Below are 25,683 nucleotides of genomic sequence, written 5' to 3' on the forward strand. Positions count from 1 at the left end.
CCACATTTAAAAACATGACCAAACTCAGACATATCCTTGTATAATAATTAAATGTACATATGTAAAATTAGCCCCTTCATAATAGAACAGTTACCATGACAGAGTACTCTACAAAAGTCAAAAGTTCCTGGAAGGTTATACTTTGTTCCTTTTTATAAGACCTCAAAATAGGGGGGCAATGAATATTTCGGAAATAACTTGACCCTAAATCACAGACTACAGATGGATACAGAATACTGCTATCATGCGAGAGGGCCAACATGACCGGATTTGCATACATGTATGTGATGAGGAAGGCCTGAAGATGAGGCCAGAGCAAGCTTAACTTGGCCAGGACTTGGCATTAACCAGTAACTAGCCAAGCGGAGGACAAAGATAAGAGGGAGGTGGAAGGGATGGAGAGGGGGCTCACTGGCCTTGCAGAGGACCCAGACTTCAGTTCCTGGTGCTCATGTCAGGTAGCTCATAACCACCTGTAAGTCCAGCTTCAGGGACTCTGACACCCTCGCTTGCCTCCTCAGGCACTGCACATGCATGATACCCATACATACATGCAGGCAAAACACTTACATACATAACTCTTCAGACTAGAGAGGTGGCTTAGCAGTTAAAAGTACTGCCTGCTCTTTCAGAGAACCCAGGTTTGGTTCCCAGTCCCCACATGGCAGCTTGCAGTCATTTCCAGGCCAGCCTGGTCTATAAGAGCTACTTCCAGGACAGGCTCCAAAGCTACAGAGAAACCCTGTCTTGAAAAACAAAAACAAACAAACAAAAAAATGTTATTCACGTTTCAAGATGTTTATATGTGAGTCAGGATTGGTTCGTAGCCACACGTCTATTTGAAGACATCATTAACAAAGTCTGAAAGCGTCGCATGTAACAGTCCCAAAGGATGCGATACCCTCTTTACTCTCCGCACATGAAGTGTGCAGACACTTGCAGGCAAACATCCATGTGCACAAAACACTGAATTGCATTAAACTCTAGAAAAAATGAATAGCTATTTCTTTAAAAAGATTTCAGAGACACACAAAGTACTCAGTTTCTAGAGAGTACCAAAATCACTACATGATTTTTCAATGTCAATGAGTTGAAAAAAAAAACGTTATTCACACTGGGCGGTGGTGGCGCACACCTTTAATCCCAGCACTCAGGAAGCAGAGGCAGGCGGATCTCTGTGAGTTCTAGGCCAGCCTGGTCTATAAGAGCTACTTCCAGGACAGGCTCCAAAGCTACAGAGAAACCCTGTCTTGAAAAACAAAAACAAACAAACAAAAAAATGTTATTCACGTTTCAAGATGTTTATATGTGAGTCAGGATTAAGGTTCGTAGCCACACGTCTATTTGAAGACATCATTAACAAAGTCTGAAAGCGTCGCATCTAACAGTCACAATGATGTGGTTTGTTAGGCTGTGGTCCCAGAAGTACCTGGCTTTGAGAAGATGTTTCCTTTTTGTGTGGCTCCTCCTTAGAACGTGATGCTGGAGATGGAGTCCTGAGTCCAGAAGAGGCGGCTTCTGAAGAATCAAAATGGGCCTGTAGAACTGAAAAGACAAAATCGAACGGAGGTGAAAGAAAAGGAGACAATTCTTCAAGCGGCTTAGAAACGGAACCGGCAGCGCCCCAGCAGATTCCAGAGGGCAACCTGGACTCACTTCCAGTCCACGGCTCAGTAACACCCTCCAGTGGCCAACTGCCGAGCAGTGCCGATAAACCAGGGGCCCCTCCCTTCACACAGCTGCAGAGTCCACCGCTGTCCCAGTTCCAGACACTGAGAAGTACCAGGCAGCTTCAGGGTGTCAAGCCTGTCAAACTGTGCCGCAGAGAGTTACGTCAGATTTCTGCCTCAGAGCTGTCATTACGGCGCTCCAGTCTTGGAGCTGGGGTCCGGTCAGTGACTGCCGATTCCCTCGAAGTACCCGACGAAACCTAGTGCCTTTAAAGCCTAGGCCTGGACAATAAAACTTTTAATTTGGTAGTTATGTGAGAGGCCCCTTCTTCTCACCTACAGGATGAAAGCCCAGGATCACAGCTTCTTCCCGGGACACAGGAAGGGGGTGGGACTCTTGGGTACTAGAGTGTATTTTCAGGTTTACTGTTCTATAAATGAGTTTTTGAATGCTTGGTACATTGAACTGTTCTACTTATGTAAGTGTACTGAAGTTCTCTTCCAGGCATATTTCCTTTATTTTTTCAGTACATTTGGAGAACAAAACTAAGACTAAAACATGCTTCAGATGTATATCATTCTCTATACTATAAAGGCATATCTTAGAAGTGCATTATAACCCTCGAGTAGTGGAATGTTTAAGGATACATATGTTGCTGTTTTTTTAAACTCCAGATAAACCCCACTGTGCCAGAGTTCCCTACCTGCTGTGTTTGTTTGGTAAGATGAAAATGTTTGCCAGAATTCAGCCTGGGGTCCAAGGGTGCATTACAGCTCTTAGGATCCACAGAGGTGGCACGCCAGCCTTAACTCTAACATAGCATCTTTAATTTTTATAGTTATTTTATATTCTTTGTGTGATGATACGACAGACTGCAAATTTCCACCTTTGTCCTGCCCTGTGCACTTCACATCCCTCTCATATGATGCCAGACCTGTGTGTGGGCCATGTCCACAGCTCCCGGGACAGTAACACGAACATCCCACCGTCCTAAGGAAAGACACCGCTGTGAGCAGTGTGGTCTAAACAGCATGCATGGGTAATGCATCTGTCTGATAGGCTAAGAGCCGAGCCTTGACAGGCTCAGGTTTTCAGCTTCGCGGGCTTGACGGCACTGGGTGTTGACACGTCCATGCAAGCTTGTTAGTTTTTCTGGTTCAATTAACTGAGCGATGGTTCTCCCTGCCGTATTTGTCTGTGATGGGCAGCATCCCAGTGTAACTCCGTGAAGTATTGTATGTGTAAGCCCAAGGTGGGGTGGTTTGTTTTTTGTCTTTTTTTGGTTTTGGGGTGTTTTTTTTTTTTTTTGACTAATTGAAGCTGTGTGGAGCCATTAGCAACCCTACCTTACACAGGCTTACTCAACTCCACTGAATTCTCTTGCCACCTACTTCCCTGCTGGTTCATCTTTAAAGTGTATCTATGTCTGCACACAGACACACACACGCAATCATACATTAGTCTTGTGACAAAAGTGAGTGCCTTTGACTAAACAGAAGTTATATATTAAGGGTGTGGTCTACAGTGAGCTCTAGGACAACCAGGACTACATAGAGAGACCCTGTCTCAAGAAACAAAACTTATGGACTAGTAAAAACCTTTTTACTAATGAGGGTACTAATTGTAAATTCCTCTAAGATTAAATAATGTGCTATGCCTTAATAAGTAATTCATACAATTATGTGTTTTGATGCTAGAATCCCTCCTGCCCAGCAATTAAAACATTCTCTTTACCTGTGGAAATATAAAATCTTGTTCTCACTAGCAGAGCAACAGACGTTATATAAAGCTGTAATGATCATATCAGATAATACAGCTGTGAATTGATTGCCAAGTAACAAAGGTATGTTTTTCCCATTTTTGTTAAACATTTAATTTGTATCTTGTATATGCTTTGATAGATTTTATTTATATACTCAAACATATATAAATAATATCCAAAACATGTAATTTAGGTGTGAACAATTCATTCTAGTTAGGTCAGTATGCTTATAGAGTAATCAAAATATAAGATACTTCCTCCCAAGATTCCATCTTCCCATTGGGGGAATGAATGTGCATGCTTTTGCCTGCTCGGATGTGCGTGCTTTTGCCTGCTCACGTGTGTGCTTTTGCCTGCTCACATGTGTGTGCTTTTGCCTGCTCACATGTGTGTGCTTTTGCCTGCTCACATGTGCATGCTTTTACCTGCTCGGATGTGCGTGCTTTTACCTGCTCGGATGTGTGTGCTTTTGCCTGCTCGGATGTGCGTGCTTTTGCCTGCTCAGATGTGTGTGCTTTTGCCTGCTCACATGTGTGTGCTTTTACCTGCTTGGATGTGCGTGCTTTTACCTGCTCGGATATGCATGCTTTTGCCTGCTCTCATGTGCATGCTTTTGCTTGCTCACATGTGCATGCTTTTGCTTGCTCATGCATATTCACTGTGTTTGTGCCTCTGGGGGCCAGAGAAGGAAGTTGATGACTTTCCTTGTAATTTTTTTGGAAAAGGGTTTCTCACTGAACCTAGTCACTATTTAGACTAAGTTGGCGAGCCAGAAAGACCCCAAGAGCATCGGTTTCTGCCTGCCACCGCAGAGCTGGGGTTATAGTCTCCACTACCACGGCAGGCAAGCTGTATTTGTCTCTTTTAATGTTTAAATATTTTTTGTAATGGGGCCCCAGACCTTAACACAACTGACTCCATGATGGAAGTGCCATTCAGACGCTAAAACTCAACATGTAGATAGCACCTACAAAATCTTTTCAAAGGCCTAACCCATCCGAGCCCACAGTTGTGGGAAATCTCTAAATGTACTAACCTTGCTTTTTGGCGTCTGTAGTTAGTTGTTCTTCTGACTAACTGTTCTTGTTAACTGAAGTATAACAACCCAGGGTATGGTTATTGTACTTAAAAGCACACCCTAAGGCCTGGCGGTGGTGCTGCACGCCTTTAATCCCAGCACTCGGGAGGCAGAGGCAGGCGGATCTACATGAGCCAGCCTGGTCTACATGAGCTAGTTCCAGGACAGGAACCAAAAGCTACGGAGAAACCCTGTCTCGAAAAATTAAAAAAAAAAAAAAAAAAAAAAAAAAGCACACCCTAAGAAAGGCTCCGGGTTGCGTGGGGATCCGAAGACTTCGGTGCTCTATTCTCCTGGCTAGTTTCAACACAGCGCCCCCTACTGGGTTATTGCAGCGTTGCTTTAAGAGAGATGGAGCCACTTCATAGGCTTCATTCTAACGTGTAGGTGCCTTGATGCTAAAGGACCAAGGCAGTCAGAAAACAGTAAAGTTTAAAAACCTTTTAGAAATACTTATGTCATTAAAGCAGAACAAAGGAAATCACTTCAAAATTATTTATGTTTCAAGCTTGTTACAGTATATACAAAACAAAATACAACTTTTCAAATCCAGATAGGTAAATACTGTTCATTTGACTTGATCTGAGGTATCTGTTTTTCACAGTGCTGGGGATCAAACCCAAAGCCTTGTGTGTGCTACATAAGCACTCAACATTGAGCTTAAAGTGTCTTTTCTTAAAAACGGTTTTAAAATTTTATATGTGGTGCAAGAGAGAGAATATGCACATATTGCAGGGTGTCCAAGTTGTCCAGAAGGCGCTGCAGTTACACGTGGCTGTAAGTTGTGTGGTCAGGATGTTGGGAACTGACTGCTGATTGTCTGAAAAAGTCTCAAGCCTTTTAACAGCTGAACCATTTCTACAGCCGCAGAAGGACTCAAGCATTCCCCCCTCCCCTTCCCTTCCTCCCCTGCCCTCTTGTCTCCTCCCCTCTCCTCTATTTCTCTTTCCTCCCCTCACTTTCTCCTTTTTCCTCTCCCCTCCTCTCCTTCCCCTTATGCATTGTTTTAAAAGAATCACCACTTGGCCCCATGTCCCCAGTTATCAGCAGCAAATTATAGGCATGTGGTGCTTTACCCTGGCTCTCCACTGGGGTCCAGGTGAACTAGGGACAGGCGTGGAGGGAACAGTAGAAGGGATCTGAGAAACCAGCAAAGATTTTTTTTTTTTTTAAGAATTTGGGGGAGGATTTGTTTCATTTTTCTGGCAAAATAACTGAGACTTAATGTCAACATCCAGGTGTCTCTAAGACTACAGAAGATTCCTTCAGAGGACCCCTCCTGCAGCAGGCAGACACAGAGGATTCTCCTGCAGCAGACACCTATAGACAGAGGACTCTCCTGCAGCAGACACCTATAGACAGAGGACTCTCCTGCGGCAGACACCTAGAGACAGAGGACTCTTCTGCGGCAGACACCTATAGACAGAGGACTCTCCTGCGGCAGACATCTATAGACAGAGGACTCTCCTGCAGCTGACAGACAGACACAGAGGACTCTCCAGGAGACAGACACAGAGGACTCTCCAGCAGACAAACACAGAGGACCCTCCCGCGGCAGACAGACACAGAGGACTCTCCAGCAGACAGACAGACACAGAGGACTCTCCAGCAGACAGACAGACACAGAGGACTCTCCAGAAGACAGACACAGAGGACTCTCCTGCAGCTGACAGACAGACACAGAGGACTCTCCAGCAGACAGACAGACACAGAGGACTCTCCTGCAGCAGACAGACACAGAGGACTCTCCTGCAGCAGACAGACAGACAGAGGACTCTCCTGCAGCAGACAGACACAAAGGACTCTCCAGCAGACAGACAGACACAGACAGAGGCCCCCTCCTGCAGCAGACACCCACATTGGATGTGAACACTGAACTTGCCATTTGAAAATATACAGCCAGTTTTATGCTGGTTTGTTTTCCTGTGGTTACCATTTACTGAGGATTATATAAAAAGCCGGCTAAGGCAGAACTGGGGGAAACAGGAAGCCATTCAACTGACACACAAGAAACAGTTGGTCTATAAACGAATGGAATTAGTTGAGCCTAAAGTGATTTAACAGTGAGGAACCAGGAAGGGTCGAGCAAACATCTAACAGACAAGCTAAGGATTCATTGCTACTGAACAGTATCATCTCAGTTATTTTGCTTAGCTTTTCCTTCATTAAAATATCTATGTGAAGAAAACGTCTTCACTGAGACCTGACTAAAACCAGTGGGTATTTGTCTGCCTTGAGAGGCTGAACATGTCCACTTTTGTTTGGGGCTTGCAGTGACATTTCCCAACATTTTAGGACCGAGGACTTAGCAGAATTTATTAACTGATAGTTCCAATAATTTGCCAGTTTCAAACTTGTTGGTTTTGTTATTTTTTAACATGATTGCATTCTCTAATTGGGAAGAATGGGAAGTTAGGATACCTTTATGCCAAGGCCTGCCCTGTGTTGACAGTGCCATCATCTCGAGGCTGGGCAGTGTCTGAATTGTAAGTTTGAGGCCTTGGTCTACGTGCATCTCCACCTACTGGACAATTCCAAGTGGCTCTGGTGTCACCAGTAACCACGAACCCAGTTAAAATCTTAATAGAGTGCATTCGCCTTTCCTAAACCACCAGTAAACCTCTTTAAAAATAGAAGAGCACTTATCATTCCTTTACTCTTAAATATTTCAAATGCAACATTTAACCACTTTGAGAAATGCTCATTTAAGTTACATATGGCAAAGAGTCTGTTGCTTTATCAGAGAAATGTACCACAGCACTTTCTTAAGCACACATTGTGTGGCCAGGATGAGATTATCCATCGATTCCCAAAGTGGGCTATGTACGTAGAATACCTTCCAGCAGACATGGAGCAAAGCATTTGCTAAATGACCCCCAGTTTAGTCTATCTCAGCAACAGAGGCCATCATAGTCTCTGCTATTTTTCTGTGACTTGTGTCAGGAAAGTATTTTAAGAACTTACTGAATCCATTTTTATAGGAATAAGTCATACTTTGTAACTGTCCTTAATTTATGAGTGAAAAAACTACATTTTTACTGGGATTTTGACTAGTATTTTTGGCTATTTGTTATTTCTTCCTTTAGCAATAGTTACTTCAGAGAAACTGAACCATAGCTGGAAAGATGACATTTCTTGCAGCTGATCTTATGGATAGACCGGCAGACCACCGGCATGTCCTGATCTATGCTACAGATACAGAAGTAGGCAGATCAACTCTGACATTACCGTGTCAGTGTGTCCCGCGTGGGTTTCCAGAGGGAGCACCTTCCTGCTAGTTTATGTGTAGCTAGAAATGTTTCGGCTCTAGACAGCAGTATCTGAGACCTGACCAGGCAAACAGGGAGGACAGGACTTGAGGGAGTAGAACCTACAGTCTGAAGAGTTCTGTGGGATTGTGAACCAATAAGAGGGGAGGAAGACTCCCAGATACTTCTGAGTGGGGGCTGGGACTATCGCTCAGTGCCACAGAGCTCGCCTAGCATGTGTAAGTCTCTAAGTTAAACTTCAAGCATCTAAAAGTAGAAAATTTAGTGTCTGCCATGAACAAGGAGGCTAGATATTAAAGATCTGATTGATTTTAATTGGCCAAGTTACAGCAAACCTGGACTCCTTAAGAATGGAGACAGTCACTTTTTTTGCCATCTTGCTGGTCCAGTTTGAATGGCATACTTTTAGCAATTGGGGCAAGGGCAATTCTTTCCCCAAATGGCTAGCTTTTGCCACAAAGAAAGCAAACTCAGCCGGGCGGTGGTGGCGCACGCCTTTAATCCCAGCACTTGGGAGGCAGAGGCAGGCGGATCTCTGTGAGTTCGAGACCAGCCTGGTCTGCAAGAGCTAGTTCCAGGACAGGCTCTAAAACTACAGAGAAACCCTGTCCCTGAAAAAGAGGAAGAAAGAAAGAAAGAAAGAAAGAAAGAAAGAAAGACCAAACTCTATACAAAGGTTCTTCAATGCCCATCATCTTCACTGAAACAAATTGGTTCTGCCAGAAGCAGACATATTTCACTGTCAAGAAAAGTCTTATGTCATTAAAACCTTTTTTGTTTTTGAGACAGTGTTTCTTTGTATAACAGGTCTGTCTTGAAACTACTTCTTGTAGACCAGGCTGGCCTTGGTCATTAAAACATTTTAAATGCCATAGGTCTTTGAAGTGTATGAAGACTATCTATCTATCTATCTATCTATCTATCTATCTATCTATCTGTTTAGCCTTGAAAACATTCCTAATATGACTACAACTTTGATTATTATAGATGACTACTAACCTGTATTTCTTAATTATACATTATATTTTTCTTTTTTTTTTTTTTTGTTTTGTTTTTGTTTTTCGAGACAGGGTTTCTCTGTGGTTTTGGAGCCTGTCCTGGAACTCACTCTGTAGACCAGGCTGGCCTCGAACTCACAGAGATCCGCCTGCCTCTGCCTCCCGAGTGCTGGGATTATAGGCGTGCGCCACCACCGCCCGGCTTATACATTATATTTTTAAATGAGCTTTATGAGTACAATACCCTAAACAAGAGTAGAAAATACATAAGTATAAAAAATAACTTTAAATTTATATCAATAAAAAATCCATACCAATGTAAAATATTTTTGAGATTAAGAGGTTTTTTTGGATTAAAGAAGGTTCAGTAATCTATGCTTTTTCCATCATTCCTATATCACATCCCCTTTTTTCCTTTAGAAAGTGATCTTTGAATTTAACTCTTCTGTTTAGTCTTTTTTTTTTCTTTTTACTAAGACTGATAACAATTTGTAACCAACCCCCCTTAAATGATAGCAAACATCAATAATCCATCTTTTGGGAATGTGGGTGTCATTCTCCAGACTGCTTCCTGTTGTTTGTGGGCACTGGCATCTTGGGAACCCCGAGAAAATTCAGAATAATTGTTAAGTCTTGACTGGAGTCGCTTGTTAGGCTGGACCATCTCAGCCAGCATCCTTGAAGCTGTTCTGGATGCAGAACTCTGAGAAACTGCAACAGAGGCACTCTGAAACGCTGGATCACCTGGGTCATTCATTTTCATTGGTGTGTGGTCCCTTTGTTCTGAAAATACATAAACTTAAAAAAAAAGATTTATTTAATTATTATGTATATTACGTTCTGCCTGCATATATGCCTGCAGGCCAGAAGAAGGCACCAAATCTCAGTACTAATGGTTGTGAGCTATCATGTGGTTGCTGGGAATTGAACTTAGGACCTCTGGAAGAGAAGTCGGTCCTCTTAACTGCTAAGCCATCTCTCCAGTCCCATAAACTTTTAAAGAAAACATACATTTCTGTATTAGTACAAGTATAGACTGTGTTGTACACAAGTTAGCCAAAGATGACTTGTTTTCTGTTTTAGCAGGTTAAATATATGTTATGTGTTTTGTTGTTTTTTAAGGGTTATTTCTTTATACCTTTTCAGGAGGTCTTCCTTAATCAGACCTGATCATCTTTAACCTGGAATGAAGCCACAGCCTCTAATTTCCTATGGAAATAAAAGCACAACCTCTCTCCCAATGCAACACACTTTTTGACTTCCATTTTGAAATCAAGATATTTTAAAAATATATAGGTTGGTCTAACCTAGCAGTTTCCATAATCCAATGTTTCTTAGCGGTTATCACTCATTCATTAGCACTCAAAAAATTGAAAGACAATACAATAACATTCAGGATCCAGATCCTTTGTGTACTTCCCAACTTTATCTGGCTTCACTTTTATATTACTTTACTCCATTTTAAGGGCTTTATTTTATTATTTCAAATATATATATATATATATTATTTTCTATGACTGTATATTCGTTTTCTTTTCTATCCCAAGCCTTTCTGCATTTTTTAACACACTGTAACCTGTTTAGGTTTTTTTCTGTCTAGATCTGTCTTTACTGAGCAGCTGTAACCTTTTCACTCTGAATAAGCAAAACCCCCAACCCACCATGCAGTACACTGGCAGAGCTCAAGCTGGCACCTCAACCCATAGGCAGCAGACAGGAGACACCTGTCTGTACCATAGCCCATGTGAGACTGTAGGAACCCACCATGTGGCTTAGCTAATGGCATGCTGGCAGCCGAGAGGAGATGTGCCTCTGTACTGTGGCTGGCATCAGAGACATGAGACTAGGGAGGCAATGTTTGGCATGGTTTTTGTATGTTTAGAACCTTTTTAAAACTTTCTCAGGTCTTATGTGGATGTAGGTGTTGGACATTTGAGTGCCATTTGTAGGATGAGTTTTTTGTCAGAACCAAAATCAGCTCTGTTCTACCAGCCACTTCCCAAATAACCATTCAGAGACTTATAAATGCTCAGCCAATAGCTCAGGCTTATTACTAATTAGCTCTTACAACCTAAATTAACCTATTTCTATCTATGGGCTGCTATGAGGCTCATGGCTTTTACCTCTCCTCATGTCCTGCTTCCTTTCTGTCTGTCTGGAGACTCATTCCACTCTGCCCTCCTTCCCAGCATTCTCTCTGCCCCAAAAATCCTACCTAGCATTGACCAATCAACTTTTTAGTAACAGTGAAAGAAATAAATATTTACAGTGTACAAAGATTGTTCCATAGCACCCGAATCCTAAAAAATATTTAACCTGGTCAAGTGTACCAATTTAGAAATCTTACCATATTTTATTTTTTAAAATGTTTTCAGATGTTTGCTTACACGTATATCTGTGCACCACATTCATGTCTGGCACCCGTGGAGGCAGGCCAGATCATCTCCTGGGATTGGGGTTAGAGATGTTTGTGAGCCACCATGTGGGTTCTGGGAATCAGACCCACCTAGGTTCTTTGAGAGAATAACAAATCTAGTGATGTTTTGTTTGAATCTAACAAATAAAGTTTGCCTGAAGATCAGAATTCTGAGCTAAGTCACTAGTTAGCCACAGAAGCCAGACAGTGGTGACACACACCTTTAATTCCAGCTTTTGGGAGAGAGAGGCAGACAGATCTCTGTTAGTTCAAGGCCACCCTGGACTACATGAGATTGCTTCTGTCTTAAAGAGGAAAAGAGCTCATACAAAGGTGATCCCAGCAATTGGGATGACATGCCTTTAATCCCAGCACTAGGGAAGTGAAGACAGGAGTGATATGGCTGGGAGGAGAGAGGAATATAAAGTGGGAGGAGACAGGAGATCATTGTAGTCTCAGGGTTCGGTCTGAGGATTCGTGGAGACAGGATCGCCCCTTCAGTCTGAGCACTGGTAGAGGTAAGAACTCTAGTGACTGCTCTGCTTCTCTGATCCTTCAACTTTCACCCCGATAGCTGACTTTGAGTTTTTATTTTTAAACCAATTAGAATTCGCTCCAGCCCCAACCTTACTGTATTTCTAGTGACTCCTCACCCTCTTAACCTTCCCTCCTACCACGCCTGACATAACAATGCTTCCTTTGTTTCTACCTTCAAGTACCTTGTCCTTCTTTAGTACACTTCCTGTCCTGCTCAGTGCTTGCACATGACTGGAGAAGCACGTATGATTGGCCGGCTAGGCTCACGATAGATTCTTGGTCCTTCCCTGGAGGGTTTAGTGGTGTCTGGAAAGCTCAGTCTGAACCCTTGTCTTCACTCAGACATGCCGAGTTCTAGCCTTCATGAGTCTTTTAAGTTAAGTAGAGGGGGCTCAATGGCTACAGCAAATGGGCCCCAAAGTCCTAAGGCTCCAATTCAACCCAAATCCACACATCATTCACACATTTGGGTATTCTGGATCAAGAGGTGGAAGCCCTTCTTCATCCAGGCACTTTCTTGTGGCTCTGCGAATTCCATGTACTTGTAGACATCTAGATAACTGAAGCCGAGCTGCTGTGTGCAGGGTCCAGTTGGCAGGAGGAAGAAACACCTGGAGGAAGTACAGCACTCAAGGCTCTGACCTGACTGGCAGGCAAGGTCCTGCTGTAGGCATACTGAGAGAGGCTGAGAAAAGCGGCCTGTGGCAGGGATGTGAACTGTGACAGACAAAAGATGACCTTGCTCCTCACTCTGCAGAGAAAGCAGAAGCAACCATAGAGACTTCTCTGTCTCTCCGTCCCAAGTGTGCGCATATGGCAAGGACTGTCTCTCGGAATCCCCAGTCAGAAAGTGGGAGTCTCTAAGTTCCCACTGTGATGCTCGTAGATCTCAAGCCATAAACACCGTTGTCCCTCATCCTCCTCACTTGCACAGTTTGTGACACTGACCCCCCACTCCTCTGTTCCCAGCTTTGAGACTGAAGTCTCCCCACTTTGGTACTCCGGCCCTACTCAACTGCTGCTCTTCCTCCTCTGCTGGCTTCCCACATGCTGGTGTGGATCACCTCCTGCGGTTTCTTTCAAGCTGAGGATGTTAGTTGGCAGGTCTGCCTTGGGGCTGAGATCCCCATATATCTAACAGACATGCTGGTGAAAGAGATGTGGCCATACTTGGAATAGCAAGACCCTAACAATGTATTTGAAAACTGAGTCTACCCTTTCTCTCTGAATAATATACAGGTAGGCTGGGGAGTTTCCAACCTATTTCTTGTGTGTCTGGGGGCGGGTGCTTATGGACAAGCAGGTGGATTGTGTGTACGTGGCGGGGGGAGGCTAGAAGGACAACTTTGTTTATAATCCTCAAGTGCTGTCCACCTTGGTTTTTTGTTTATTTGTTTTTTGAGACAGGTTGCCTAGCAAGACCCAGGGATCCACCTGTCTCTGCCTGCTAATCACTGGGACAAGAGCATGCTACCATGCTGGGAGATGTTGCATTCATTCTGAGGATAGAATTCAAACTATCCACTCAACTATTTCCCCAGCCCCCGGTATACTTTCCAGTTCAGTTCTTTTGCCTATTTCAGAACTTTCCTTTTCAACTTCTTAGTGACCACATCTATTTGGCTGCCTTCAGCCCCTCCAAAGGTCCAAATATAAACTGTTAGTCTTTTCTTTAAAAGCAGCTGTCTGGGAGCTGGGGAGATGGCTCAGTGGCTGAGAGTATTGTCTGCTCTTCCAGGGTCCCTGGGTTCAAGTCCCAGCACCCACATGGCAGCTCACACCTGTCTGTTCCAGTTCCAGAGCTTCTGACACCTCACAAAGACACACATGCAGGCAAAACACCAGCGCACATTTTTTAAAAGTAGCTGGAAAAAAAAGAAAGAAATCGGATATTGGTGGTGCATGTTTAATTCCAACACTCAGGAGGCAGAGGCAGATGAAATCTCTGTGAGTTCAAGGCCAGCCTGGTCTACAGAGCAAGTTCCAGGACAGCCAGGGCTACACAGAGAAACCCTGTCTCTGAAAACAACAAACAAACAAAAAACCCAAAACAAAACCAAGTAGCTGACTGCAGGGGCTGTCTCTGACTCTTTTACTGGCTTTTGGGGCCCTACTTTGAATAGTGGGTACCTTGCCCAGCCTTAATACATGGGGTATTCATCATTTTTCCTTTGTATATTAATAAATAAAGCTTGCCTGAAGATCAGAATGCAAAACAGCCACAACTAGTCAGCCATACAGGCCAGGCAGTGGTGGCTCACACCTTTAATCCCAGCACTAGAGAGGAATATAAGATGAGAAGAGACAGAAACTAGCTCTCTTTCAGTCTGAAGATTTCATAGAGGTAATAGCTTCAGGTTGAACCCCGATATCTATCTCTGGGTTTTTATTATCCATGCTGTACATGGGGAGGTGCATAGTCTTATGGCAACTTGATGCAATGTTTTGTTGATATCCATGGGATATCGTGCCCTTTTTGAACAGAAACAGAGGAGTGCATTGAGGGATGGGAACAGAGGAGGTGGGGGGAGGGACTGAGAGGAGAGGAGGGAGGGGAAACTTCAGCCTGGAAATTAAATAAATAAATATTTTTAAATAGTAGCTATCTCCTTTCTAAGTATTATTTTCAAGCCCCTATTTTTCTCTCTCTCTAACCCTAACTAATCAAGCTGCAACCTTCGCATCATGTCTCAATCATTTAAAGTTCTTTCTTGTTGTCCCCCCTTAGGGTCCCTGATGTGGGATTTCCCTCTGTACGTTGTGATTACCATTGACAAATAAAGGAACTGCTTTGGGCCTATAGCAGAGCCATAGGGGAACAGAGCTAGGTGGGGAAAACTAAGCTGAATGCTGGGAGAGAGAAGGCGGAGTCAGAGAGAAGCCATGGAGCCCCACCAGAAGCGAATGCCGGAACTTTAGCTAGTAAGCCACAGCCACATGGTGATACACAGATTAATAGAAATGGGTTCAATTAATATATAAAAGTTAGCCAATAAGAAGCTAGAGCTAATGGTCCAAACAGTGATTTAATACAGTTTCTGTGTGATTATTTTGGTTCTAGGCAGCGGGAACCAACAAGCAGCTCTCTCCTCCTACAAATTGGTGCCCAATGAGGAGGCAACTACATCCACATAAAAACCTAAAGATTTTCGGATCTACTGCTGAGCAGCCGGGTACCAACAAGCAGTCTCCCTGCAACAGGTCCCCACATCAATCTCTCTGTGAGTCTGACCTCAGATTCACTTTTTGGATCAGCTTCTCAAGTGGGGCTCACACCTCGAGAGCTGTACAGCCCCTGGTCTACATAGGGCTGTCCATTTTCCACCTCTGACATTTGCTTCACTTAGAAAGCAACAGCCTTCTTTTCTTTCTCCAAACTTCTAAGCCTAAAAAACAAAATTGTGCCTTAAATACCAACTCTTTCCCTTGTCAACATGCCCCCAACCTCTGGCATCTTCGGTGTCCAAAAACCCTCCACTTAAGGCCCCGAGGTCTCCCTGCAAAACTCCACCTCTTCCCAGGCAAACTACAAATGCCTCCTCCCCCCTCCCCACCCCCGTCACTGATGCTGCCCCACAGAGGCACGCAGTCCTCGGATCCCGCGTAGTTCTGTGTTTTTCCACAAGGCCCCTCTCGTGGCTTGGGATTTTCTCTGGTTTTTATCTCTGGGAGCGAGGATAACTCCAACTCCTCTCTTTGCCTGCAGCATCCTCCCCATGGAAGCGACTTGTGCGGGACAGCGTCAGGCAAGACCGCTGCAGCTCCGCCCTTAGCTGCGGGCTTTGGGTGAGCCGCTTAACTTTGCTTGCAAAACTAAACAGAGACCCGGTAGGTGCTTGGGGCGGTGAGACTGTGCGCTCCTCTTTCCCCCAGGGAATCCCAGGCCGCCCGGCTGTTTGCATCCCGGCACCGCCCTCCTCCACCTCCTGGAGGTCCTCCTCCACCCCTGGGCCCCCCGAGAGCCCAGGGATCCCGCCGCGCTGCGTGGGCGGAGGCCTAAGCCTCGGTCCCGGAAGGCCTCACACCTCGGCGGCCGCTCCGCGACCCCGACGACCGCGGAGCCGCAGCCAGACGCGAGCCGTTTGGACCCTGCGCGGCCCCCGTAGCGCGGCTCCTCCAGCAGGTGGTTCTGGTCCTCCGCGGTCCGTCACCCGCGGACCTCTCCTCGGCGCCGGCGTCCGCGTCCGCCGCGCAGCACCGCGACCCTCAGGAAAGAAGTCCCGCGCGCCGCTGAGGGCGCCAGGCCTGCCGGTCCGCTCGGCTCCGCCCGACCGCCCGCCCACCGCGCGCTCACTCGGCCGGCCGCGGGCCCGTTACTGCGGACGCCCCGCGCCCCGCGCCCAACGCCCGGGGCTGCGCGGGAGCGGCGGGGAGAGGAGAGCGGCCGCGCCGCGGCGAGGCCCGGTGAGTCCGTCCGCGGAGCCCCCGCCGCTCGCGGCTGAGGCGCCGCGGCCGAGTGCGGCCTGGGGCGGGGAACCGGGCCGGCCGGGGCGAACGGGGCGAGCGGGCCGCGGAGGCTGCGGGAGAGTGCGGGCCGCAGGCCTCGTCCGCCGCGGGGCCGCGGGAGTGACAGGTGCGGCCGGCCGGGCGCCCACCTGACTCGGTGTCGCTTTGCAGGCTCGGACGCCGCGTCTCGGCTGCAGCTGCTGCGGCTCGCCCAGCCCTGCGCTCGCTCGGTCTCCGGGGACTTGGCTGAGAAGTTTTGGAGCAGCCGGAACCCGCTCGTGCGTGAGATTGGGCGTCGGTGCCCGAAGGAGGGAGAGCGAGGACGCGGACGGACGGCACACCGCCCTCCTCCCGGCGGCCAGAGGTAGACGTGCCTTCCCCGTCGACGCTTTCGGTCGCTAACGCCCCGCGCTGGGGTCGCCAGCTCCGGGCTGCTCGGACCTACCGAACAGTTGGGACAAAAAGTTTATTCCATTGTCTGCCCCGCCCCCTCTCGTTGCCATATTTCTCCATCGACGTCGGCGGAGAGTTCTAGTGAGAGCCGGGCTCTCCTAACGCCAAAAACGCAGTCTTCTGCACCCTGGTCGGTTCCTATGAACGTGCTGGCACCTGTAACCAGGATGAAGTTAAGCTGTAGCTCCCAAAGTATTCTAGAAGCTCTCGGAAAATCGTAATGCTATATTGAAAATCTTTCTAGAAAACTAGGGTTTCTCTACACTAGTTTATCCCACTAAAACTGGTAAGTCGTGAAAGCCTGTTTTATGAGGTTATCATTATAGGGCAAAACACACTAACTTGCACTGACCCAAGGGCTCCTAGGAGGGCTGCTGTGGAAATTCTTACTTTCCTTCATGGCAGAATCCCTTAGTACATTGTTGGGATTTTTTTTTTTTTAAAGTTTTCACCGCACGGAAATTGAGAGGAAGGCTGTTCTTAACCATTGTGGGGGGGTGTGGAATTTGGGGGAGACCTTTAAGTTGATGTCATTTGCAATAAATATGTTGGAAGCAAAGGTTGAGAATGCACTTGGCCGTTGATGCCTGTGAACCTTAAGTTTTAAGAAGTCAAAATGACAGGTCCAAGGATTAGTGATGCTTAATGCCGTTTCAGTGTATGCACGTTTTTAATGTTGGGGTGAGGCGGTGCTTGGCATCAGGACTCTTCATAGTCTAATTCATCCGTGTGTTGTTTCTAATCTATGAGAGGTCACTGAGGCCTCTCTAGTGGATGTGGTGGTGGTGGACACCCGCATTCCCAGGACTCGGGGCTGGGACAGGAGGTTGAGAGTCTAGAGGCCACGTTCACTGATGGTGTTTACAGCGTGGGTTTTCTTTTTGGATAATACTGGATGACAGTATTGATAGAGGGTAGCTGCTGTTCGTTTTTCAAAGGGAGAAAATTGTTGTTCTTGAGTGAAAATTATGTCACCGAGTTGCCCCTGACAAGTTCTTTCCTGACTCTAGTGAGATCATAGAGGGAAGGAGGTCAGGATGGCTGCAACCCTTCATAGAGACCAAGAAGGTAGATCCTGTATACGTCTTCTTGGTTGCAGCTCAGCCCACTCTTTACTCCCTCATCCTTTAAAAACCAGCACTTAACACAAAATCAAAAGCTTCCTGTGACAAGAGTCCTAGAAAAAATTAGTTGTAGGAATAATTAGTTGTTATGGTACTTTTTTTGGGGGGGGGTGTTTAAGACAGGGTTTCCCTGTGTAGCCCTGGCTATCCTGGAACTCACTCAGAGATTTGCCTGCCTCTGCCTCCTGAGTGCTGGGATTAAAGGCGTGCGCCATCATCACCTGGCATGATGGTACCTCTAATGAAACAGTTTTGAATTGATGATTGTGCATTTACATGCACTTTGCACCCTCATTTTCCTAGTTCAGAAGCACACATTTCAGTGCACACTTAGGTGTAGCACTCTGTACCTGGAAAATGTAACCAGGCCCAGCCAGTAAGCTTGATACCGTTATTAGTTTATTTGATGTTATTTCTTCTTATTTTTGCTGAGACAGTTTCCTAATGTGTAGCCCAGACTAGCCTTGAACATATACCCTTCCTGCCTTAGCCCTGCAGATATGCACATTACAATTGACTGATAAATCTATCTGTTAATGTGCGCTCCAAGTCCTTTATGTTTTGGGGGACACAGGGAAGAGATCCATGTTCAGCATTTTGAAATCGGGACATCAGGGAGCTAGATAGAATGACAGCTATTTTAAGGAATCCATTGGCTAACGGGTAAATACAAGTGTGGGAATATCAAAGAGAGCGAACGGTTAGCTTGAGGGCAGTTCAGAGTTGACTGCAACAGCTAAATCTGAGGATAGAGGATACATTCTAGACCTCAGGGGCGGTGGAGGTAAAGACAGGAACAAGTAAACAAGTTGTTCGTCCGTTTTCTTCAAGAACCTGGACCATCTGAGGCGCCTCTATGGAAATCTGACATAAGCCGTAATGTGTAAGCAGCAGCTAGTCGGATTTAGGGTACAGGGTGAAGGGAAAGTTGGTCATTCTGTAGCCTCAGAGGAGGAGAACAGTGAGATGGCTTTGCATGTGATAAATTACGTGCATGCTTTTTGTTTGTTTGTTTTGTTTTATTTTCTCTTTTTTTATTGCTTTATAAATAATACCATTCACAATTTCCTCTTCCTCCCCTCCTCCCATTTCCCTCCTGCTCCCCCAACTCACCATCCCCCCTTCCCCTCCAGTCCTAAGAGAGGGCAGGGTATCCTGCCCTGTGGGAAGTCCAAGGCCCTCCCCCCTCCATCCAGGCTTAGGAAGGTGTGCATCCAAATAGACTAGGATCTCCAAAAGCCAGTACATGCAGTAGAGACAAATCCCAGTGCCATTATTATTGGCCCCTCAGTCCCCTATTGTCAGCCACATTCAGAGGGTCCAGTTTGATCCCATGCCCGTTCAGTCCCATTCCAGCTAGCTTTGGTGAGCTCCCATTAGATCAGGCACACTGTCTCAGTGGGTGGACCAACCCCTCACGGTTCTGACTTCCTTGCTCATCTTCTCCCTCTGTCTGCTCTTCAACTGGTCCTTGGGAGCTCAGTCCAGTGCTCCTATGTGGGTCTCTGTCTTTATCTGTTGCTGGATGAGGGTTTTATGGTGATATTCAAGATAGTCATCAGTCTGACTACAGTACAAGGCCAGTTCAGGCCCCTCTCCTCCACTGCCCAGGCTCCTAGCTGGGGACATCCTCATGGACACCTGGGAACCCCTCTAGAGCCAAGCCTCTTGCCAACCCCAAAATGGCTCCCTTGATGAAGTTATCTTCTTCCCTGCTTCCATGTCTGTCCTTCCTCCATCTCAACTATCCCACTCCCCTAAGCTCTCCCCAACCCTCTCCTTCTCCTTCTCTCTCCCCCTCTCCCCTTCCCCCACCCCACCCTTACCCCCTTACCTGCATGCTTTTATTATATATGTTCCTGCAACATTGGTTTTTTAAGTTACCTCGTGAACTCCTCTTGTTCTTCTTCAACCCCTGACACTAGCTGTACAATTTTATCTCACAGAGGAGACTTTACCTTTGTCTTCAGTAGTGCTGAACAGTAGTTGTCCTAATTAAACTATAAATGTCTATATATTAAATACCTTTTATAGACTACCTTAGAGAAGGCCATTATTCTTCTTTGTATATTGTGTGTCTTAATTATGTAAGTATGTGTAGATGAGTTGTAAGTATCTGGATTTAAAGAGGACAGGAAAGGAAGTGATGCTGTATTACTCTCAGATGTGACTGGAGGTGAGGATGCTGAAGCTGAGGATTCGAGAACAAAGGAGCACTAACCCCAGCCACATCCTACAGGAAGGACTTGAAAACCTGGGGTGTCTGTGTGAGCTGTAGGGACCTGGGGTGTCTGTGTGAGCTGTAGGGACCTGGGGTGTCTGTTGAGCTGTAGGGACCTGGGATGTCTGTGTGGGCTGTAGGGACCTGGGGTGTCTGTGTGGGCTGTAGGGACCTGGGTGTCTGTGTGGGCTGTAGGGAACCTGAGGTGTCTGTGTGGGCTGTAGGGACCTGGGGTGTCTGTGAGCTGTAGGGACCTGGGGTGTCTGTGTGGGCTGTAGGGACCTGGGGTGTCTGTGTGGGCTGTAGGGACCTGGGGTGTCTGTGTGGGCTGTAGGGCTGTTGTTTTCTCAAGCTGCAAAGGAGATGGTGATTGTATGAAATAACTGTTTGTGGAAGTCTTACAAGTTGATTGGTGACACTAATGGGCTCTTAGGAGCATGCTTTCCTTCTTTTGCTATCCTTAGGCATCACTGACATGAAAGACAGCAGTCTGACTGCTGATGCTAACTTTCTGAATTCGTCATTTTGATACATGGTAGGAAAAGTCATACTGTATTGGTTCAACTCTGCTTTTTCAGTTGAGGGTAGATAGTAATTTTCATGGTGTTTTGTTTTTCATAGGAGTCATTAGAAAACATAATGTAATCTCAAGCATTTTTCTTATATTTTTTCTTTTTTGTAAGCTCAAGGACCATTTTATTGGACCTTAAGATTAAAAATGGCAGGAAAGTTACAGATTTTGGTTGGTGCTTGAAAGAAGGAGATAGTGTTGTGTCTTCTGAGATCAGGTCCAAGAAGTCAGGCTCAGAGTGGGATTCTGAGAGAGTGTCTTGGAATCTGAGGAGCATCTTGAGAGAAGTGTGGGAATGAGAGCACCCCGGGTGTTAGGACAGGATTGTCTAGGGATTTAGCCGGCATCTGAAGAAAAGATGGGAAATGGAAACAGAGTATCCTATAGGTGTGGAGGTGGAGCTTGGAGAAGTGGAATGCCTGCTGGTGGAGAGGCCGCAACTGCCATGGGCTGGATATGGTTTTGTCATTTAACCTTTACATCTGTCGCTTCAGAAGTACTGGTTACTCTGCCTTTGACATGGCTGCCGGGTGAGGATGTAGGGTCAGGGTCTGGAGGCCAGCCTGGGCCTCACAGTGACCTCTGAACGCTGCGGTTGGCTTGAGAATTCTGGTTGTAAACAAGAACAGGGAGCAGATGAACTCTGAAGTTTTAGCTTTGGAAGACTAAGTTGAACGTTATTTTTGTCTTGAATATATTTACTATATTAATACTTAGCATACTTAATAATTTATTATATTACTGTTCAGGTGACTGCCACTGCCCTATCCCTTTTTGCAGCCTTAAACCTGAGTGAAGAGGGAATCACCATTGCTCATAAGCATTTCTCCTTTGCACTGGACCCCTTTGAAGTGTCTTAGCAGAGTGCTTTATCTTAGAACGTTATTCTTGTCATTTCTCATTTAATCTAATGTTCCCTTTGTGCTTTGCCTTTGTTATTCACTCATTCAGAACATGTGTGTGTGCAATGTTTAAGACATAGTCCCGCTGGGCAGCAGTGATGCACATCTTTAACCCCAGCAGTGGGGAGGCAGAAGCAGGCTGATCTCTGTGAGTTTGAGCCCAGCCTGGTCTACAAAATGATTTCTAGGGCAGCCAAGGCGACATGGGAAGGAAAAGCCACAGTCCCAGCTGTGGTTGCTGGTCTTAGGTAGACCCTTGCTCATCTTTTGTAGTGTACTGAGTACACTTGTTAGGTCTTGGATGTAGTTTTGCTGATTGCCTAATTTCTACTTCATGCCCACAAACCTTTTTCTTTCATTTCAAAGGTTACAACCTTAGTTTTTAGATAGGGCAAATGTTGGTTTGAATTTCAGAACGTATGTTGCAGTGCAGACATCGTGTTTAGTCACGTTTTAGTTGTGCCAGGTCCTAACTCCTGTTCAAGAGGTGTTTTAGAGAAGATAATTGGTTTACAAGAGCTAGTTCCAGGACAGGTTCCAAAGCTACAGAGAAACCCTGTCTTGAAAAACCAAAAAGAAAAAAAAAAAAAGAAAAGATAATTTATGAGCATTTAACTCATACAAGACATTACAGTCGAATAATACCAGTAAGTGCTGACATTTAAGCGCTGTGGTGCATCTTCACACAGTTCACACTGACCGACTGCATGTGAAGCCCTCTGGAATCAGTGCTGCTCTCCTCACGTCACAGGGAGGGAGGTCATGGGTTGTTAGGGGTTCACACTAAGGAGCAGATTGGGCTTGGCCAGACTCCCTGACTCCTGCTGAGCTCTTGGCTTAGGACCCTCTGTCCTTTGACATGGCATTTCTAGCATAAAGGAAAAGGGCGTCTTTACTGTCTCAACAAGGAGACCTGTAAGTGTATAGAGCTAATGGGAGAAATATATCCACATTTTAAAAATAATGTTATCAGGAGAAATAAAACTGTAGTAATAAGGAGCGGTGGGGCTGCGTCCCCAGCACCCCAGTCGCTTGGCTAGCTTATGCCCCGACATAATTACACACAAACTGTATTCATTTAAACACTGCTTGCCCATTTCTATCTAGCCTCTTGTTGGCTAACTCTCGCACCTGGACTAGCCCATTTCTAATATTCTATGTAGCACAGCTAGGTGCGCTTACCGGGAAGATTCTAGCCTACGTCCATCCTGGGTCGGAGCTTCATCACATGTGTCTGCCCAGGAGCCGGGAGCATGGGGTCTCTGCTCCAGAGAGCAGGGCTGTCCGTCTGAGCTCACTTCCTCTTCCTCCCAGCATTCTGTTCTGTTTACTCCACCCACCTATGTTCTAAGCTATGAGCCCAAGCAGTTTGTTTATTACTTAACCAATGAAATCAACAGATTGATATATGACACTCCCACATCATAAAACAATAAGTTATCAGGCCTGGCACTAAATACTGAATTTGTATAAATTCAGTAATTCAAATTTTAAACTGATGGCAAAGCTCTGGCTGGCAGGATATGTCTGCATTGTCTAAGCATGACCTTGTAGATAGATTTGTGTGTTGTTAAAAGAGCATGTTATGAGCTCTCAAAGGAGGGGAAATGTCAGTGTAGAGGTTTAAGGCCATTGCTTAGAATCTGCTCATAGGGGCTGGAGAGATGACTTAGAAGTTAAGAATACTGACTGACCTTCCAGAGGTCCTGACTTAAATTCCCACCAACCACATGGTGGCTCACACCCATCTATAATGAGATCTGGTGCCCTCTTTTGGTGTGCAGGCATACATGCAGGCAGGATACTGTATGTATAATAAATAAATAAATTTTAAAAAAATCTCCTCATAGGAGATGGGGCTTCCACTCCTGAGCTGCTCCTCCCTATGCTGTGTGCTTTGCTCCTCCAGCACCTGCAGCATGGTGGTAGCAACTCTCCCCAGCGCTACAAGCTCAACGGTGGCCAGCAGTGATGTCAGCTGTCAGCTCAGGTACAGTCCCAAGGGCAGGATACTTGTCCTGTCACAGTGACAGGGCAGCATGTACAGGAGCAACCACCAGCAGATGCCAGGTAAGGCTCCTTGCATCTGATGGCGACTGTCCCGAAGGTGGTGACTCCACAGGGGTTTCTTAGTCACTCAAAAATCTGAAAGAAACTGTAGATAAACTGGAAACTGCTTTATGCCACAGAAAGAAAATTCTCTGAACTTTGGAGAAATGTTTTAGAATAAATATTTATAAACACTAATACAGAACAATCCAAGCGCAGAATTTGTGATTTTGATATCTATTCTAGAATGGAAAGGAAATGTCTTTAAAATACATCATTTGAAGCCAGGCTATACCACAATAACAGTCTGAAAAATCCCAGGAGCTTAAAGTAGCCAACCGTTTGGTCCAAGCCCCATGCCTGGCACAGGTTATTAAGGGTTTAATTATTTAGTCTGGCTAATAGAGCCAGCCCCATCCCTGTGTGGCATGTGCTTCCAGGAATTTAGATGAAGGGGAAAGAGAACACGGTGTCATTTAAAGCTGGTATTTCGGGCTAAAGAAGTGATTCTGTGGATAAGAGCACTTACTGCTCTTGCAGAGGACCCAGGCTTGGTTTTCACCACACACACAGTGGGTCACAACCATCTGTATGGCAGTTCCAGGGGATGCAGTGCCCTTTTCTGGCCTCTGTGGGCTCCTGCGTACCTTGAGCACACAAGTCACTTATCCTCAGCACTTTGGCCGTTATTTTAACTGCACTCCGTTCTAAACAAGCTAAGAGCAGCACTGATCAAAGTGGTTTGGCATGCCTTTTCAGCAAGACAGCAATAGAAAATACCACCCCAGGTCTATGACCTCATCAGCCATAGGCTTTGGCCAAAGTTGGCAGTACTCGGCATGAATTCCATGGTAGAGGAGATGTAAGTTCTTTATTTTTTTAAAGTAGTTGTAAGGCCTCAGTCTATATGATCAAACTTCAGCATCTTGATTGTAAGAGTGCCCTTTCCTGTTCTTTTGTTTCCTGGCAGTCTGGGATAAGTGTAGCTGCAGGAAGGGTCTATGTGCATACAGAAAAGTGTTCCTCCTCTTCTGCGGCTGACCCTCGTCATTCAGGGTCTCTCCCATAAGTATGTACACACCACAAAAACATTCAAGGAAAAGAAAAGTCAAGGATGTTAAAATTAGATGTGGGAGTGAGCGTCATGCATGATTTTAGTCTTGCATTGTTGCCTGTGAGATAAATAAAACTCACATTTTCTTAATTTTGTGTTATTAAGTTAAAAATATGCTAATGCTAATGAAATTGTGGGTACAAACACAAATACTACCAAATCTGTTGTCAGGAGCAATGTCTTTCATATGTCTGGCTGGTCTAGACACTAGAATAGTTTTTCTTCACTGTGTTTCTCACCTGCCTCCTCTTTCCCCTGCCCACAGGAGTTTTCTAGAACAGTTTGAGCCATGGCTTCAGCGGTCCTCAGCTCTGTTCTCACTACCGCCTCTCGGTTTGCCCTGTTACAAGTTGATAGTGGCAGTGGTTCTGATTCTGAGCCTGGAAAAGGCAAAGGCCGGAATAATGGGAAGCCTCAAGCCTTGGGAAACAAACCAACTACAAATGAAAAAAAGAGAGAGAAAAGAAGGAAAAAGAAGGAGCAGCAGCAGAGTGAAGCAAATGAGGTAGCTATTAGAGTTCCTGGTTTCCCTGGGTCTCTGGGTGGAAGCTGCACCGGCGTGGCCATCGCGCCCTGTCCTGGAGCAGCGCAGCTTGGTGAACAGAAACCTACCTGCAGTCAAATGTGAGCATTTAGGAGGCGCTTTCCCTGGTGTGCGTGCTCTTAAGTTAAACAGAGATGTCTTCAAAGGAGCCGGCCTGTGCCTGGAGCCCCAGCCTCTCAGGAGACTTAGCTAGCCTGGACCTGGACAGCATAGTGAGACTTTGTGTGGTAAACAATGAATAAGTTCATAAGTAAAGGTAAATAAAATCCACACGTGACTTTTGAGTTTTATAAGTTTTATAATGTGTATTATGACTAAAAATATTTTAAAATTAAAATCATTAACTGAATTTAATATATTTTGTGTTTATTTTATAGCTCAGGAATCTTGCTTTTAAGAAAATTCCCCAGAAATCCTCCCATGCCATTTGCAATGTTCAGCATGAGCTTTCATTGCCACACCCAGCACAGAAGGAGTCTCGGGAAGAAAACTGGCAGGAGTGGAGACAGAAAGATGAGCAGGTAAAAC

General features: G+C 45.6%; 3 protein-coding genes across 3 annotated transcripts in view; all 3 read left to right on the forward strand.

Moving 5' to 3' along the window:
- Positions 1–2,284, forward strand: part of LOC121453347 (kinesin-like protein KIF27) — a 64,447-nt gene extending 62,163 nt beyond the window's left edge. The window contains exon 17 of the mRNA XM_041660063.1: positions 1,474–2,284. Coding sequence (XP_041515997.1) covers positions 1,474–1,934 — 461 coding nt within the window. The 3' untranslated portion in view covers positions 1,935–2,284. The remainder of the gene's footprint in view (positions 1–1,473) is intronic.
- A 10,260-nt stretch (positions 2,285–12,544) lies between these two features.
- LOC121453225 (translation initiation factor IF-2-like) lies at positions 12,545–16,746 on the forward strand. Its single transcript, XM_041659749.1, has 3 exons — positions 12,545–12,581; positions 15,438–16,135; positions 16,349–16,746. The coding sequence occupies exons 1-3, from the start codon at positions 12,545–12,547 to the stop codon at positions 16,577–16,579; spliced, it is 966 nt and encodes a 321-aa protein (XP_041515683.1). The 3' UTR covers positions 16,580–16,746.
- Positions 16,747–16,793: 47 nt separating this feature from the next.
- The window catches only part of LOC121453619 (G kinase-anchoring protein 1-like), a 51,016-nt gene continuing 42,126 nt past the window's right edge, over positions 16,794–25,683 (forward strand). The window contains exons 1-3 of the mRNA XM_041660503.1: positions 16,794–16,916; positions 24,877–25,116; positions 25,533–25,676. Of these exons, the coding sequence (XP_041516437.1) occupies positions 24,901–25,116; positions 25,533–25,676 (360 nt within the window). The 5' untranslated portion in view covers positions 16,794–16,916; positions 24,877–24,900. The remainder of the gene's footprint in view (positions 16,917–24,876; positions 25,117–25,532; positions 25,677–25,683) is intronic.

The sequence above is a fragment of the Microtus oregoni genome, unplaced genomic scaffold, assembly GCF_018167655.1.
Source record: "Microtus oregoni isolate MIOR12 unplaced genomic scaffold, Mior012 000011F_ref0000422, whole genome shotgun sequence".
Classification (NCBI taxonomy): Eukaryota; Metazoa; Chordata; class Mammalia; order Rodentia; family Cricetidae; genus Microtus; species Microtus oregoni.

Bases quoted from the DNA above. Each gene is read 5' to 3' on its own strand.
- LOC121453225 (XM_041659749.1), top strand. From the start codon at position 12,545: ATGGCAAGGACTGTCTCTCGGAATCCCCAGTCAGAAA. The intron at 12,582-15,437 runs GTGGGAGTCTCT...CTTTGCCTGCAG, and splicing joins TCGGAATCCCCAGTCAGAAA to CATCCTCCCCATGGAAGCGA. The intron at 16,136-16,348 runs GTGAGTCCGTCC...GTCGCTTTGCAG, and splicing joins CCGCGCCGCGGCGAGGCCCG to GCTCGGACGCCGCGTCTCGG.